The sequence below is a fragment of the Triturus cristatus genome, chromosome 4_1 (assembly GCF_964204655.1).
Source record: "Triturus cristatus chromosome 4_1, aTriCri1.1, whole genome shotgun sequence".
Lineage (NCBI taxonomy): Eukaryota > Metazoa > Chordata > Amphibia > Caudata > Salamandridae > Triturus > Triturus cristatus.
The window spans coordinates 1,114,280,032-1,114,298,762 of NC_140585.1; the positions used below are offsets into that span (position 1 = coordinate 1,114,280,032).

The 18,731-nt window shown below is 45.1% G+C and overlaps 1 protein-coding gene across 4 annotated transcripts in view; it reads right to left on the reverse strand.

The window, feature by feature from the left end:
* HBP1 (HMG-box transcription factor 1) overlaps window positions 1–9,650 on the reverse strand; it is a 425,155-nt gene extending 415,505 nt beyond the window's left edge. For all 4 annotated transcript variants that reach the window (XM_085654131.1, XM_085654129.1, XM_085654130.1 and 1 more), the window contains exon 1: window positions 9,527–9,650. In XM_085654131.1, coding sequence (XP_085510257.1) covers window positions 9,527–9,535 — 9 coding nt within the window. In that variant the 5' untranslated portion in view covers window positions 9,536–9,650. The remainder of the gene's footprint in view (window positions 1–9,526) is intronic.
* Between the last annotated feature and the right edge of the window lie 9,081 nt (window positions 9,651–18,731).

Below are 18,731 nucleotides of genomic sequence, written 5' to 3' on the forward strand. Positions count from 1 at the left end.
CAGTGGAACAACCGATATGGTTACTTCTTAATAAAGAGCTCATTGATATCCTGGACGCTTTGTTCCAACAGGCCATTTCTTCAGCAATAAAGCCTATTTATACACAATTCCTGCTGCTGGCCGTCAAAGCCAGTATTCTCCCTTACGGTAAGGTAGTCCAAGGGGAAGCAAAACAGTCCACCATCAGATGCTTTTGATAGGCTGCGTCTAGCCTTTTTAAAGAGATGGTCGGCGGCACAAGCTAGTCCGGAGACAGACACTCCTGGGATTACCCCCGATGCAGATTCTTTCCTCCTTTAGAGAGATGACAGGGAAGGTTCTGACAACGCTGAATATGGGGATGAACCAGGCCCCAGCAGATTGTGGAGACCAGAAGGTGCCGTTCGAAGAACCAGGACTGACTATTGATGATGCAGACTATACAGAGTTGGCCGACTCTTTGGAGTTGCTTATCCCAAGCTATATTTTTCCATCCCAGTTCTTCAAACCGGACCTGGATGTCGAAGGGGTCTCAAAATGGCCCACACAATCACTGTTGGAGAAAGTAGTGAATACCCCCCCCCCCCCGAAATCGATCCAAAAATTGCCACGTTTATTACAAAATGTATTAAGGACACGAAGAAGGGCCTTGATCGCTCTTGGAAGTCATGTCAGGATAAACTTTTAGATGTCTTGAGGCCTTTCACCAAAATTCTAAATCTGGCCGAAGAACCCTGGGAAACCAGTAATCTCAAATCTCAGTGACCCAGACATCCTCTCAGGCTGGGCTCAGTGTGCCATGTGCTTCCTGGGTAATGCGTACTGTGCCCTCTCCTCAGAGTGCAGGAGGTCACTGCTAATAAAATTGACCCTAAGATAGAAGAGCTGGTCACGTCTAAGGCAGGCCAGGTGGCCGAAGGTGCTCTCTTTGGAGACCCTTTTATCAAAGAACTTTCCAAATTTATCACCATGCTTTCCTCTAGATAAGGCACAACAATCCAAGCAGAAAGTTTTCGGCCAGAAGACTTTTGGAGGGACCGGGAGAGGCAGGGGGGGCTCACTCAGCTGGTCATACTATACAGCTCCCAACAAGTTGCAAACTAAGAGATCCATGCAATGGCAAGATCAGGGGAGATTTGGGGGATTCTTCCCCTCTCGTGGTACTGGACATGGTAGAGGTGGCAACGGTGCATTGAGAGGAGCTTTCGATGCCCCTAGAGATAATAACGATAAGTGTACCCTTTCTTTCCCTGGAAGTTTGGGAGGCAGGCTACACTTCTTCCTTTTCAATTGGAGGACCTTAACAAGCGATGCCTCAGTTCTTAAGACAGTGCAGGGTTTCCATGCCTCGGTTCTTCAGGACCCCTCATTAAAGAATCCGTCCCTTACCTTTGACCTTACCACAAGAAGCTGATCAGTTGATAGATCAGGAAGTAAATAGCCTACTAGAGAAAGGAGCTATAACTACAGCACCTCTTCATCCCAGAGGGTTTCTCACCACCTTATTCCTGGTGGAGAATAAAGTCAAGGGGTTTTGTCCAGTGAGTTCAACAAATGGGTTGTCTATCGGCATTTAAAAATGGAGGGCATGCATATTCTCAGAGATATCCTCCAGCCGAAGGACTGCTGGTACGCCAATACCTCAAGTATATCTATTAAACAATCCAAATTCTCCCTCCTCATCTGTGTTTTCTTCAGTTTGAATGGAGGAAGCAGATCTCCATGTTCACGTGACATCCATACGGTCTTTTCTTCGGCCCTTGGTGATTCACCAAGGTAACGAGACTGGCAATGGAATGGCTCCAGGCATGAGGGGCCAAACTTATATGCCCATATGACATTCTTCTCATGCATCAGGACCAGGTTTGTCTGCAGGAACTGCTCCAGATGGAACTGCTGTGTTACAGAACGTTAGATTTATGATAAACTACAAGTCTTAGGTCAACCCCTGTCAAAGGATAGTCTTCCTGGGGTTTGTCATCGATTCCATTCATCAGTCCCTGAGATTGCTGTAGAAGATCCCCTTGATATGCATAGAGCTTCGAAGAACTTTACTGAAGGAAAAGATCCTGCTACGACATTTAGCCAGAATGGTATGCCCCCGGCATCCTCCAGCCAAGCCATTTTTCAAGGTCCCCCACACTACAGGTACCTACAGAGACTAAAGGCGATGCATCTCTATTGCGTGGAGATTTCACTCAACAGGGAGGGCCAGACAGAAGATTGAGTGGTGGTTGGAATACATGCAGGCTTGGAATGGCAGGGCCATATTTGGATCCACCCTGGACCTCATAATAGAATTGGGTGAAAGTCAATTAGGTTGGGGGCCCCAGTGGGAGGATATTACCACCGGCTTTCAATGGGCTGGCGAAAAAGAAACCTAACGCATCAACTGCCTGGTGCTTCTTGCTTGTTTCTTCGCTGTAAGATGCCTAGTATCGAACAAGGTGTACTGACACTTTTTTCTGAAAATGGACAATGTGTCAGCAGTGTGGTTCATCAACAGCCTGGGAGGAAAACATTCCAAGGTTCTAGTGAATCTGGCAAAAGACTTTTGTCCCGATCACCTGCTCCACAAGATCGCGGTGACAGCGGAGTACCTTACCGGGAGGCTGAATCGGACAGTGGACTGACATTCCAGACATCTAAAAAAAAACTCTAGTGCATGTCAATTTAACCCAGGGTTTGATCAGATGGGACCGTGCCAGATAGACCTTTTGGCCTCACGTCTGGATCGCCAACTTCTGCGATTCTACAGCTGGCGTCCGGATTCCCCCAGCAGAAACCACTGATGCGTTCCTACAGGATTGGAGTCCAATTATGGGATACCTTATTCCCCCTTTTTTGATGACCAGCAGACTGATCACCCAGGTCAGGAGACAACAAGCGGAGTTGGATTTGGTGATCTAAAGCCTGGTATGTAGTTCTTCTTAAACTTTGTGGATTCTCCAATCCCTCTGTTCCAGATTACGCAACTTCCACCATTTGCTACAAGAAGGGGCTCTACAAATGATAGAGCGGAAGATTACAGGTCATGCTGGGAGGACCCAGAATTATCTCAACCAGCTGCTTGCTTTATTAGCAGAGTGTGGGCGGATTAGACTGCCAAGCAGTACAAATCTACATTGCACAGGTGGTCAAGCTGGTGTGTGCTAAGAGGTTTGGATCAGATGTAGAAGAGATAGTTAACTTCTTATCAGAGTAAGCCAAGAAAGGTTTGCTGTACAGGACCATCAATACTTGTTGCTCAGCCATCTCAGCAGGCCATTTTCCTTTTCAGGATATCCCAACAGAGGACCATCCTCTAATGCTTAGAGTGGAGGATCATCTGATACTCTGTGGTGATAAGTATACTTCGCATATTTTATTCTTTCAGTATGTTATGAACTGTCATTAAGATGTGTTTAAGCAATAAGCACTGTGCTATTAGTACTAAGAATTAAGTTTGGTAGATTACAACCTGTTTTATTCACTAGGAGCTGAACAGAAACAAGACTTTTGATCACATGCGGATGACAATACTTCTCATGATGAAAGAAGCACCACCTTTCCTTGATGATCAATCTCCTATTCATTTGTGTCTATATACAAGATGGAACAAGGCCATTGGTGACTCGGGTATAGATTTTAAAGACTCATGGGAAATGTAGTCAGTTTGTTGGTTATTATTGATATTGTTGATCTGCTGAGCTAAAAATAAAGAAAACATTGATAATCCTCGCTCTGTGTCCTTAATATAAAAAACTTTCCTTCTCATTCGCTAGGAAATTTTACATTACAGTCAATATATATCATTAACATTTGTTTTACACAAAATGACAAACTTCATACCGTCCCCATTATCTTGAAGGAACATGTGACTATCATGTAGATAGCAAAAAAGCACCACTGCTACACATGTGCTGCAGGAATGTACTATAGACAGCAGCCACAGATCTACCCACAAGTACATTTAAAGAATAGGCATACTCATGTAATAATTTGCATATCAGAAAGTTGGAGGCCATCGCCTAATGTTTCCTGCAATTATGACCAATTTTACAAAGAGCAAACTGTCATTGTTAAATTGTATATACTACTTGTTTGCATTCATCAACAATCGTATTTACAATACATCTTTAACAGCATTTAAACATGGTTTATTGCAGCTCGCAGAAATGCAGGTGTGTGTAATGGTATACTAAATGCGAATAGAGCTCACCCCAAGTTAAAAAGACGTGCTAACCCCTATGGAGAAGGTGATTAAAGTTAGAAGAAAGTGCAGCATGGGCACAGATTTCTAAGATTCTCTTTTATTTGATTTAGAGCATGGATTTCTTAAGAGGGTATGACGAAAAGGTGTTAAGCTGAGCTAAGAAGATAGCCCCTGAGGAAAAATACTACTTTAATTCCCAGACCAAAGCATATGAACCAAGATGAAGAGTTTGATCACCTTATCACTGACTATAACAAAAATATATGTATGGTGAATGTATTTTAAAGACTGACCAAATTACAGCAAAAAAAACGTAATATATTAAAAAATCATAAACAGACATGGCACTGTGATTAAATATCTAAACTACCCCAGCTACTCACGTCAAAGAGAAAACAAACTGGTTACCTAATAAGTGGAATATTTCCCATAAGTACTGTACCTGTTCTGTTGGCAAATTCACAATTGAGAAATGCAAAACTGTAAATTTATCCAAAAAAAGAGCTTAAAACATTTGCAACTTTAGAACCTTTCCTAAAAGGTGTGGTGAACGTTCTAATATATAATTGTAATAAGACTTATGTAGGTAGCAGACCTTTATGTGAGAGAATTCATGAACCGTAAGAAACAAAGACCACTGATATCCAGTAGCAACTCGCTACAGTGAGTAATATAATGTAACCGAGGTCAAATTAAAATTAGATCATGAAAGGAACAACCCCGTGGGTTGGGGGGTATAGGGAACTTATATTATGAAGGACAGAACCAATTTGGATTAAGTGCCTACAGCAGTACAATAAGGACTTAACTTTGATTATAAGATGCAGAGTGTCCGAAAAATTTATGTCTAAAGATTGCTGCCTTGCATTCTAGAATATTAAAAACAACAATTGATGGACAGAATGAAGAACAATGTCATACATTCATCCCAGTACAGAGATCTGGGCCTAAATCCATTGTTTTTTTGCTCACCATGCCGTTCCAGTTTGAACCCAGCCATATGCAAATCAGTCTTGACCCTGTGCCTCATGGGTACAGTCCAGCCCGAACTGCCAAGCCAGGTCCTCCCTGGACTGGAAACAAGCATCCTAGGACGGGTTTCGGGGTTTCACCCCTCTTCAGCCAGGATAGCTTGATTCCAGTGGCATGGAGAGCACGGGACCATCGTTTTTTTGCTCACCATGCCGTTCCAGATCAGTTGACTGGGGGTGAGTGCTTGCATTGTTCAACACTCCATCCATCATCCCCTTTGGTTTTGCTTTGTTCGCCCTAAGTTGGCAGGGTATGCCCAGACGTGGGTCCCTTGCTCACTTTGCCACTGGATTCAAGCTAGCCTGGCTTATGACGGCTGATTAGCCAGAAACCGGTCCCAGGATGCTTGTTTCCGGTCCAGGGAAGACATGGCTTGGCAGTTCGGGTTGGACTGCTCCCATGAGGCACAGGGTCCGACTGATTTGCATATGGCCATGTCTGAACTGGGGTGGCGGAGTGAGCTAAAGAATGATGATGGATTAAACCCAGATCAGTTGACTGGGGGTGAGTGCTTGCATTGTTCAACACTCCGTCCCTCATCCCCTTTGGTTTTGCTTTATTCTAGAATATTAGTCATAGTCGTTGCTTCTTTACTGACAAGTTGTGATCAAATAAGAAATTCCATTTAAGATGTGGGATGAATGTGTGGTTTCACAATGTTGACTTTTTGTTCAATTATTGTCACCGGCAATAATCACTGTATCAATTAAAAAGGTAAAGATTGTCCAAACATGGATGGATGGAATCCCCAAAAAGCCAAACTATTACCAAATAGTCCTAGTTATTAAATGTTGTAAATGGGTGCATTAATGCCTCCAATTTGGTCTGCTCTATGGGATTTCAAGCTCAAAAAGATTCAGTCAATGACTTTCTTCCTAAGGCACTAGTTAACAAGTCTTCTAAACAGGCATTTAAAAATACTCCCGACATGGCCCAGCACATAATTCACCCATTCCCACTCTTTAGAATTTCAAACCTGTGGAGTCATTCTATGCCTTCAATTTTAAGGCATCCGTTAAAAGCAACCATCTTTTTAAAGGTTAGGAATAAACAACATTAATTTCCTCCTATGATCTGACTTTTACTTAACTATCTATCAGTCTTTGAACTGTTTGCATTTTGCAATTGTTATATTGCTATAGCCTAGCATGTGTTCTCTACAAATAATATACCACAGCAGAGGCGAGCTTTTGATTCACATAGATAACATAGATGTTCATTACATTAATTGAGGAGTCAAGCCGTCAATGGCGATCCCATAATGCTCGCACAGACTGCATTCAATCACATCATCAATCTAAACTGTATTTCAGATATATGAAGAGACATGGAAACTCAATAAGGCTACCACAGAACATTTTCCAGTGAATGTATGGTGTACTCAACCTCAGAGGTAAATCTGACGTGCTCATAAAGGACTTCTAATAGGCCATTCAGAATCTTCATTAGTGAGAACGGACAGTACTTTGACCAACACAGCAAGCTATCAGAAAAGGAAACCAGTCCTTCAGGTAAGAACTACATATAATGTAGATATGTTTTATTATTTTAATTAAATCAGACTCCTTGCCTGCGCAGTTCGCATTAGCAAAAGAATTACGTTAATACATTTTTCACGCCTGCTTTGCCTATATTGCTATTTAAATGTCAAAGTGTGAAGGACAAAGGTCCATGACAATTTTACACTAAGCATAAAGCATTCATTTAACTTATCAGTATAAGTGGGCTTTTCTTATAACTATGAAATTAAAGACTGGTGATTGCTCTCATAAGCTAAATAGATATGCAATTGAATCATAATCATCAAGGAAATAATGAGAACAAAAAAATTCACCTTGTGCTTCATTAACAAAGATCTCCTTGAATATAATATTTAAGATTGCAACTGGACATATTTGTATAAAAGATTAATAGTGTTTGATCATGCAGCTTCCAAAAGATATAGTGCCAGCAGGACAACAACGTGAGAAGAGCCAATGCTGGCAGACATGAGCACATGAACTCATGCGGAGTTCCCCCTCTACAAGGCAGATTACTAGTTAAATGCAAACTAAGTCAATGGAAGGATTAGCACAATTAGCAGTGTACGACAACTGTGTGCATGTCTCTGTTGGCCCTCATATGTGCATTGGCAGATATGGCTTAAAGAAGTTAGGAGAACTGTTTCCTAAACCTCAGGAAGCATAGAAAGCCCCGAGGGCAGGATCTGGTTTCCAGTGTGCACAGGTAGAGTGTGCTGCAATTGGACAGATTGGTTGAGAGGTGCTAGTCGGGTGTAGAGAGCCTGAAAGAGGACGCTTCTGTGAAAGTTGCAGCTTTTCAGCCAGCAAGGAGTGTTTAATATTGGGAGCCCTACTTAGAAGGGATTCCCCTCAAGGCAGGGATAGACCCAGTAGAACACATGGTCCATATAGAGTTACTGAAAGATGGTCCTCTAGAATTACCTTATCCACTGATGCTCTAATGGCACAGCTTGACCTTTATCTGATGCCAGAATGGAACAGTAAGTGACCAACACGTATGGATCACTAAACAGAACCACAAAGTGTGATTTGGTCTGGGGACCCTTTTGTCTGCAGGGGGTGGGTTGGGTCTGGTCACCCTTTTGTCTGCAGTGGGTGATGTACCATTAAAACCCCAGATAGGGAGTCAGAGGCCCATGTACTGTCTCACCCTAGCTAACGCAGGTCACTCTCAGAGGCGGCAGCTCTGCAGTGGACTGCACAACACTGGTCCTAATACTGTTAAGCCCAGCAGAAACCACCAAGGAGTCACTGTGACTATGAATTTGGAAAGTTGTGAGGTTTGTTTTTATGCCGCGATATATCCTGGGGCTGAAAGGTTAGGAGAGGACTCAGAAGAGGTTCACTTTGAAGAGATGGTCCTTTTTATCTTGTCAAAGAAGCCTTATGGAATCAAAACATTAAAGAATCCACTGGCAAGCGACAGCTTCAGTATCAACAATCTAATTTTTTCAGTGTCAATATAACTTCATTGGACATAGACAGTCACGCTTATAGGGTAGGCATTATAGGGTAGGCAACTGCCAGGGTCTGTGTATGGCTAGTTACTAATACTCAAATAACTGCTGCAGGGTATCTCTGTAGACTATACATTTTCACCATTGTTTTTTAACAGCAGCTTAAAGTATTTTTGAACCACCTTATTTTCTTAAATACTACGTCATCAGTTCCGGAAAGGCGAGAAGGACTTGGCCCAGGCTGTGCTTTGCTACTTTCTTACACAGCTCTCAAGGTACATCCTGTCAAGTGATTAGCGCACCAAGACCTGTTTAAAATTCGTTTTCCGATACCCGTAGTTTAGTTTTTTTCAATTCTGAAACAACATTACGCGTTTCAGGCGACAAAATAAAAGGAAACCGGACTTAGCGAGATAATTTAGGTTAAAATGGGCAACTGAAGAGCTCGAGGATCATTCACTCTCTGGGGCTCTCATACGGATAGCCATTAAAAACGGACTGCTGAGTCTTTAATCTGTTGCAGTTTTATATAACGCGAACTCGAACCGAAGGTATTGGGGCGATTTACATGACCAACGATACATTCATTTTTTGGTAGGCACGGGAAGATTAAATGTCCAGCCCAGAATCACAGGATGTTGCGCCAAGACTCGAACCTAGTTCCCCAGTTCCAAAGTCGGCAGCTCTGATCGCGACGGCATCCAACACAAAATAGTCAGTGTTTTAGTATTTCATACAGGCAGCACAAAGTTTTATCGGGTAATTCAACTGATATATATATTGATTAACGAAGAGGTGACGAACGTACATCCTTCTTGTTGCGTACCAACTCTTACCGATCTGAACCCCCTAAGGGGACATAAGGAAAATTAATCATTATTGCGTGTGATCTTCAAACCTCAGGACAACTGTAATATAAACATTGCTGCACTGGTGCGTAAAAAGCGTCATGTGAGGTGCAGCCAGCTGTGGTGGGGGCACATGAACAAGTAGCACAACCAAAGGACAAACAGATGGTACAGCGTCTTGTCAGCCTTTGTGCTGCGCAAATTAATGAGGCAAACTGACGACCTAACCACGGCAGCACTCACACTAACGAATGAAACAGGCCCCAAAAAGCGCTGCCCAAGCCCGGCGCTCACTATCCAGCCCAGATCGGGTTCTTTTTCCGTTCACCGGCGCCAAATGAAATGCGCAGGTTACACGGCTTGGACGTGCATCGAAATCATTCCGGTTACAGGTTTCCTATCGGTTTGCGAAATGTAGATGGGAAAATGTTAAAGAATCTATGTGACTTAGAGCAAGCGAAGAACTAAATTGACCACCCGTCAGCTACTTACACGGGCCATCCGTAAATCCAACTCAACGTCTGTTGTTTGTTATCGATCTTTTGACGGACGACATTTGTCTTGTAATTTTAGTACTTCCGGGTCGCATAACAGCCAATCCCATTGCTGAACACAGTCTCCCATTTGCCTGAGAGGGGGAGGGCTCATAATATGTGAGGTAACCTAGGATTGGAGGATTGTAAGCCCTTCAACCAATCCAAGTGCGACGTACAGAATTCTTAGGTGCCTATTGGCTGTGAAGTCCGCACGTGCCTTTGTGGTGTATTGCTGTTGTGCTTTAGGCGTCCTGGGACAACTAGGTTGCGCTGCGCAGTTTGGAAGTGCTCAAACCTAACTAGGGTGGAGCCGTCACTGGCATTGGAGTAAGATTTTAGTTGAGGAGGTGACAGCAGGTCGTGCCCTGGTACGACCTGTTATTGCTGCTCACGATAGTGGTTGGGATGAGATGGGATTGAAGAGGGCGCTGGAGGGAGGTAGGATGTGGCTGGAGATACGAGTGTCAGAAAGTGAGGCGCTTCGAACCAGGATTGGACACGGGTGACGAGATTGAGTGATTGTCGGACTCTGTTCATGGAGTCTTGGATGCTGATCAGGTGACTGACTGATCAGTTCACATCTGACTACTGGCCGCTGGTGACCATGCCGTAGCTGGCTGCATTGATGTTGCCAGTAGAGTTGCGTCTCGTGCTGTGAATATAACACCTGACACTGCACGTAGTTTTTGTGCCTAAACCCGCCTACACGGGTCGGTAATTGTTTGGTTTAAATAAGTCAGGTTCCGGGCTAAACCATGGCTCTCATTCTAACAGGTGGTTTGTCTAACCCCCTTCATTACTGACAGCATGTGTATTATTATAAACCCGCGGCACTGTACAGGCAGCTTCATATGCGTTAAATCCGGGGGTGGGAGGGTCAAAGAAAAAAACAGGGTAAAACAAATAGACACAGTCGATAGTGATGCAGCGTGGACTATGATGACGGGTTTTCCGGTTTTCTTACCTCAATCACTACTCACCACTGATATGTCAATTTCACCTCAGCTACCATAAACTACGATATCACAGAGATTGGCCCATATAAACTCTACAACACCAAGGTCAATGTATCCTCAAACCATATAGGTCCTCCGATGGATCTTTTAATTGAGCTAATAGGGAATCCGGTAATCAGAGACGAACGGCCACTTCTCTTGAGGACCTGGAACAAAGAAGTTCCTACCTAACAATGCATAAACCTTATAACATATTCAATGACTGGACAATAAGAATAACACACACACCTATGATTATAACACATCTTTATCTAAACTTCAGGTTGAATGGTCAAAGCACAAAAATACATTTAGAATCATTTAATTTCGATTATCGTTTTAGTACAGGTAAAATCACATTACATCACAGTTCAGAGTCAAATACATTTAAATTCTTAACACCTGGTGAGAATGAGAGACAGAGAGAATATAAACGCAATTTCAGAATACAGATATAAATCATACAAACCAAGAATCATTTGCAGATTTGCCAGGAATATGGAGTCTCAAGGTGACCCCAAAGAGACGGTAGAGCACAGCGAGCAATAGCCGGAGCCATTTAACCCTTCAGCCGAAAGGTTTGCCCACTCAACTTCACCAGCTGGCAAAGTGCAGGAGATCAGGAAAGTTCAGTTCAGGAAAATCACAGTTCAGTCCGACAGCATGCATATGGGAAATTTTAAAGATAGCCAGCCAGGGCCCTTTTTCCACAGGGCAGTTATACTTCCAATTATGCATAGCTTCTTCCCACAAAAGTATCCTTTACACAGTTTGCACGATTTCCATTGGTCAAAGTCTATGGTCTTTCCATGGGGTGATCATATATTTTACCCAAATGATCAGGAGATTATATGTAAAACATTCGTCCGATGTTTATCCTTTCATTAATATTTTTAATTTAGTTTCTCCTCAGAACTAGGAATTCATTTGTATCATGTCCATTCCCGAGCTCTCACATCTGAGCTTACAACATTGTTGACACAGTTTTGTACTAGCAGAAAGAGTATCCTTTGTTTAAAACTAGAGAAAAGAAACTTTAGCAAACGTTCTCATAACTGATAGTGAAGTCATGTCAGCACATTCTAGTCTTATTCGAAGGAAAAAATGAAAATGCATGTTAAGGCCTACATGAAAAAACCCAACTAAGGCATTATTATTTACTGAAAAGTTACTAACCTTTCAAACATGTAATTGAATATAGATGAAGCTGTTTTATTTGTGATTAATAATCTTCATAAAATAATTAAACACTATTTTGAATCCCATCAAGCACTAACTCATTTGCCAAATCATTTATTAGTGAGTAAACACTTATCTAAACATTTCAAAATTGCTGGATTTCATGATAGTACTGCTGCGTGAACAAAAGTCCCTTCTCATTTCATTTTCAACAAGTTAAATTAATCCACTTTTTCCACTAAATGAGTACATTTTCCAATTTTTTGTAATGATTTGGTTAAAAGCTACAGCTTTCATAGCACATATGGATTGTGAATTCATTAACAGTATACATTTTTCTCTCATGAATAATTTTCATCTCGAACTGGTTTACGATCCTACTGCATGCTTTTACGATGCAGATTGAACTCTCCTATGTTTCACAAGTCACACTGTTAGTCATGTTTCTTAAGTATATATTAGTATCACACTACCCAGTAAGCAGGATTTGATTGAGACGAATCATTTTAAGATAATTACGCTCCATCAATAGATATCGTGACACTGGTCCAGCTCTTCTTCCATTCAGGCTAGGTGGCCCATCTCACTCTGACCCAAAGTCCTTGTATTGTTTCGATGTTTCAGTGTTGGAGCTTAGGTAATAACTCTCTGAACTGCAAGGTTGGGTCAGAGATTGTGATGGCTGGTCAGTTTCCAGTGTGAGTCTAGGGCCGAGCGTCAGCCTCTGGAAGTAGCAGCTTATCAGTCCTGGCACAGGTTGACAAGGTGTTGCTTATATCTGATATAGGGACTGTGCACTCAGCTAAGTCGTTGGGCTCATCATCTTGTCTGAATTTGCCAAGCTCTGGATCCCCTGGGTACTCGGCAACCTTTTAAAATGCAAGAAGTTACGGATAACAGTTTCTGTTGCTCGATGTGCAGTGATCATAAGTCCCTTTGATGTCTGTGACCACACATGAGTTGGACTCAAATCGGTGACAGAATTTACCCCCGGATGACAATCTTTCACAAGCACCCGTTCTCCTAGTTGTGTGTCACAATGCCTGACACTTCTCCGGTGACTGGCATAACTGTTGCAGTTCTTTTGACTAACTTCCCGGCGGTTTAGAGTGTCTTGGTGTTCCGCCCAGATTGGGTGATGGGGTACAGTGTTGGTTATGGCTTGCCCAAGACATAGCTGACTGGGTGAGACTTCATTGGTGGTATGGGGAGTCACTCTGTACAATCGCAGGATAGTATAGGTGGTGCTTTCTATGTTTATCATCACCGCTAAAGCGGGGGGCGTAGCTAACCGCCGAACATGGTGGTCGCACTATAGCCAAGCTCCGTGCCCGGACGAAAAATCCTGCAAACATCAGTGAAGCTGGGGGCCATCTACTGAAACAACACCCCCAAACTGAAACAGAAATGAAGAGACACTAAACGATCAGCGTGAAAGTCTCAAGCGACCTACCGATCCCCGGCGGGGAAGCCCACGCCGGTCACTGCACACGCCTTGGAGCTAATGCGCTAGGAGGAGAACCAGCAATTTCTGCAAACCCACTGCTGCCAGACTGCGAGGCTCACCACCTAGCCAGAAGACGAGGCGTTCCAGCGGAGGCCCCCCGGTGCTCTTAGAGGGGCCGGCCCGCGGCCTCCCCTTCCTGGCCTGCGACGCCGCGGCTTCGCCGCTGGCTGAGTCCCCAGGGGTTTCACCGACAACTGTAGCTGAGAGCCACGACACCGGGACGGCTTCCCAGCACAGGCGGGACCTCGCTCGAAGGGCGGGCCGTCGCCCGCTGCGCGCTGGACCCCGGGCACAGCGCCAGAAGCCGGGTCAGCGCGGACCCCCTCTCCGCCCCTTCCCGAGACACCACACAGTGATCCGGAGCCGGTGAAGAGGCAGTGAGGCCGATGGGCAGAAGGGATTACAACATACCTCTCCTACAAACAGATCTCTGTGATCCTGCGGGCCGGCGTGCAGTGAGGCCTGGCGAGACAATGGGGCTTGCCACTGTGGCCTCCCGCTGAGGCCCGACACCCCCGCCATGCCTGGAGAAGCACGCTCTTTGGCGCGAAGGGACCGCAGAGTGGCAATCGGGTGAAGCAGGCAGTAGCAGAGGCCTAAATAACCTGCCGCACACCACAATATTAGTGCAGCCTCCCAGCTCGCACCAGGCCCCGGCTGGGGAGTCAGGGCACCCACTCTCACCTGCGGGGTGGGCGATCGAGAAGCAGCGGTCAAAACCGCACTGATTATCGCCGCCCTGCCCTGGGATACTCCAGAAGAAACGAGCCCGGAGACCCTGTCCTCACAAGTGGTGAGTCGCATGCAAGCGTGGGCGCGAGGTGAATGAACATAGCACTCTATGGTCCTTCGGCTTGCAAAGTAGACACGCATCCCCAACTAAGCTGCACCCCATAAGCTGCTGGAAAAGTCGCATGACTGGGCCAGTGCTGCGTGGTACTGCACAGAAGGATATCACTGCTGAGATCAAACCTGCTGGGGGGGGGCTGGCTGGCCACACGCTGCTGTACTAGGTGGGATGCCTACGGAGTGGCTGGTACCATACTGCAAGCCAGACCACAGTACATGCGTGTCCCCATGGAGCTCGTCTGTACTCGCTCCTCTGGCTTCCCCCCACCACACCCACTATTGGGAAGGATAACCCTGGACAGCGAACCCAGCGGCCTGGTTTATAGCACTGTTGGAGCAGCGAGACCCTCAACCGGGCCCAGACCTGGTCATACACTGAACTCTTTGGCCCCACTCACCTGCAGGCACCACTGCTCCTAAATTTAGGCGCGCCTGATCAGTGCCCAGCCTGGCTGCTACCGCATCATGGGACACCCTAAAGAAAAGATACCAAATGCGACCACCACTACCATGCAACATCAGGAGGACACAGACAACACCACCCGAACCCCCCCTGCTGAGCTGCATCCCACCAACTAACATGGAGGCAGCTAGACTTAATCCTACAGGAGGTGAGAGACTCAGGAAAAGCAATAGAGCAACAAATAGGCTCATTGACCACCGGCTTTACACCCCTAAAAGCGGACCATGACAAAATGGCAACTACAGTCAAATCAAACAAGTTAACTTTGTCAGAAATGCTGCCACAACACAAGGAACATACAGAGCAAATAGCACAGTTACGGCAGAAAGTAACCGGACTACAGGACAGGGTCGAAGACGCCGAAGGAAGAACAAGGAGGAACAATGTATGTGTCATTGGCCTCCCAAAGCGTTGCGAGGGCCCCAAGGCCACCCGATTCATCGAGCAGTGGTTACGAGAGCACATGGCCCCTGAGGGCCTATCTGAACTATTCTGCGTTGAAAGGGCACACCTGGATCCCCACTGGGAGGCTGGCTGCAGGTGCCAAGCCACGCCCTATGATCGCCCGTATACTAAACTACAGGGACGAGACACACTGCTACAGATGGCCAGGGAGAGATCCCCAATTCAATACGAGAACCACCGGATCTCGCTGTATTCAGACTATACAATATTAATCCAATGCAGAAGATCCTCGTATCAAGCGACTAAAAAGAAACTCAGAGCCCTAGACCTCAAATACGCTCTGCTGATCCCTGCCAGCTTGAAGGTCATCTATGACCAAAAGACACACTTCTTTGACAGACCAGAAGAAGCGGAAGAATGACTAGAAATAACATTCCCCCCTGCAACATCAGAAAACGTGTCCCAGAGCACACACCTGAATCTGAAGAGTACAACAGGAAGAAGAACATGCCGCACCAAAACAACCTGAATGACCTACTCGGGTTTTGGCTAATTAGCAGCAAGGCCAAGCCACGTATAATCAACAGAACTAACCAGTGCCAATGCTGCACCTAATTCAAACTAAACACTTAGAACATGAACTGAATAAAACAGTTTCACGAGAAACCACTTTTTCCGTTTGATATAAATCAACATTTATTTATAATTCATCCATTTATTTGTCAATTTGTGTCTTTTTTGATATCACAATTATCACATATTCAAGAAAAAAAGAGAAGAGAACCACATAAATATATACATTTACATAAACTAATTTTTTGTGACACCCCTACTTGCATACAACAGTCAATCATACATACTAAACATACACTCTCACACAACCACCAACATCACTAATTATAATTGAAAAACATGCTTCATAAATAAATCAAATGTACAGGAAGGCCATCAATAAATATGAATTGGCACACTTATAATGCACTGTGTTTGATCATTTGCATTTGATTGGCCTCTAATGAAGAAAGGTCTACGCGTTTCGAATCCCTTTATATGTCGGGATTCTCGTCAGGACCAACGCTTTCTGAAACAAAGCAGAAACACAACTGAATTTTACTAGCTGACCCAAAGAACATTAAATTTTTGCACCACAAACCTCATTTCAGCATCTTACCTGCAATTCACCATATGCAGAAAGAGCTCTCATCAACAATTCTGATGTCAAGCAATGACCTAGACATAAGACAAAGAACCAAACATATGATCTACATGAAACCTGAGTGCAACCCGCTTTATGTTAAATGGAACCCCAAGGCAATCCATCTTACATGTCGAGCTTATTGTGGTGTCTGAATAATCGTTCTCTTCACTGGCGTCAAAGTCTCAACTCTGTGGGAATTCACGTCCTCACAATGTAGCAGCCGTTACCCGCTACGATTATGTTGATTCTAATAAAAAATGATGAAATAATGACACCGCCACTTAGTAACCACCTCGACCTATAATACGTTTCCTATTTTAACCACTGCGTGCTGTGGACGCTTTTACCTGAAAGATTGTAAAAAGTTCGTCCGTGCTCCTTCAGTCGCGTATTAGTCTGAAGTCTTCGAAATTATCGTGTCTCCAGCCCAAAACTGTCAACTCACTTGTCATTCTTTTTAGTTGCCTATGTCCGTTCTGATTGGAAATAAAAAAGGGGGCAATTCAGGAACCTCCTTAGATATATACAACATTCCAATTTCACCGCAGCTATGCATTGCTCAAGGGTTTACCTGGAATTGCATGGAGGTACATCAACGCTCTTTACTCCGGGCGTGTTGGCGCCATAATGTTGGGAATAAGAGCCCAATGAAAGACGCCGCTATTTGAGTGCAAGCACTTCCGCCACCCGATTCATCGAGCAGTGGTTACGAGAGCACATGGCCCCTGAGGGCCTATCTGAACTATTCTGTGTTGAAAGGGCACACCTGGATCCCCACTGGGAGTCTGGCTGCAGGTGCCAAGCCACGCCCTATGATCGCCCGTATACTAAACTACAGGGACGAGACACACTGCTACAGATGGCCAGGGAGAGATCCCCAATTCAATACGAGAACCACCGGATCTCGCTGTATTCAGACTATACAATATTAATCCAATGCAGAAGATCCTCGTATCAAGCGACTAAAAAGAAACTCAGAGCCCTAGACCTCAAATACGCTCTGCTGATCCCTGCCAGCTTGAAGGTCATCTATGACCAAAAGACACACTTCTTTGACAGACCAGAAGAAGCGGAAGAATGACTAGAAATAACATTCCCCCCTGCAACATCAGAAAACGTGTCCCAGAGCACACACCTGAATCTGAAGAGTACAACAGGAAGAAGAACATGCCGCACCAAAACAAACCGCAAGACCAAAGCAAAGAAACCCACACTGGAGCAGACCCTAAAAGGCAGAGAATCACCACTCGCTACGGCGGCCACCTTCAGGGACTGCAACCCTCCTTCCACGTCGGAATCGTCAGAAGAAAACACAATGCACTCGGACTCTGAGAACAGTATTGCCTTGTTCCGTTCTGTTATCCCACAAACAGCAGATGATTTCCTGGGCTACTAGGGCCCCCGGCCGGGGTGCCCTACCTTGACAGAGCTGTCTCCAAATCCTGCATTGGAGGTAACTGATGGCATAGACACTCACATCCCCCAGAGCTTCACCAAACCCCTAGCAAAATACCATGGTCCACTCAGAGACTAATATATTGCCTAACATCTAATGCTAGGCACAGGAAGCACCCCCCTCATTGCGAAAGGACACCATAAACTGGTAATGGTTAACACAGTTGTGTTTTGTGTTTGGACCAACATAGTTCCAGAGCTGGACCTAGTATTGAGCGTTACAAGGGAACTTGGGAATACTGGCTCACTCACTACCCAGACCACACCAACAGCCTCGCGGCCTAAGACAGGCCTAGGAACCACACACATAACCACAAGTGCATGCTGGGCACATACAACATAATAACCTGGAATGTCAGGGGTCCGGGATCAATCCACAAGCACCATTGGATCCATGCTCAACTAAATAGGCTTAGGGCATAGGTAGCACTGCTGCAGGAATCCCACCTCACAGACTCCAAAGCGGTCAAACTCCTCAAAAAGTGGAGAGGCCAAGTGTTCACTACGTCATACTCCACCTTTGCTAGAGGTGCGACAATATGGATCAGACACGGGGTCCCGTTTGTGGCATTGGAACAGTGCATTGACCCACAGGGCAGATACATCCTGTTCCACGGCACGCTAGATGGCATACACGTAATAATAGGCAGCATGTACGCCCCGAACTATGACCAGGGCAAATTCCTTACAACCCTCACTACAACATTAACAGACTGATGGACTACCCATGGGTGCAGGGTGGAGATTACGACACGGTATTAGACACCCAGCTGGACCGTTCCCACCCCCCACTTCTAGGAGCAGCCTCCATTAGGCAAACGGAGGCCCTGCGCAGATGGACGGGAGGCTGGGTGCTAGGCGACGTTTGGCCCCTAAAGAACCCGGACAGCCGAGAATACTCCTTCTATTCCCCAACTCCATACCCAGAAAGACAGAATACTCTTCTCCTTCTCACTAACTATACAAGTGACTCATACCACTTACCTGGGAAAGACTTTCTCTGACCACAATCCCTTAGAGGTCACTCTATCTTGGGGCAGAATCCCCACCTGGAAACTGTGGCCCCAGTCGCTGGAAGATGTTGTCTTCCGAGACACTATGGCATCCACC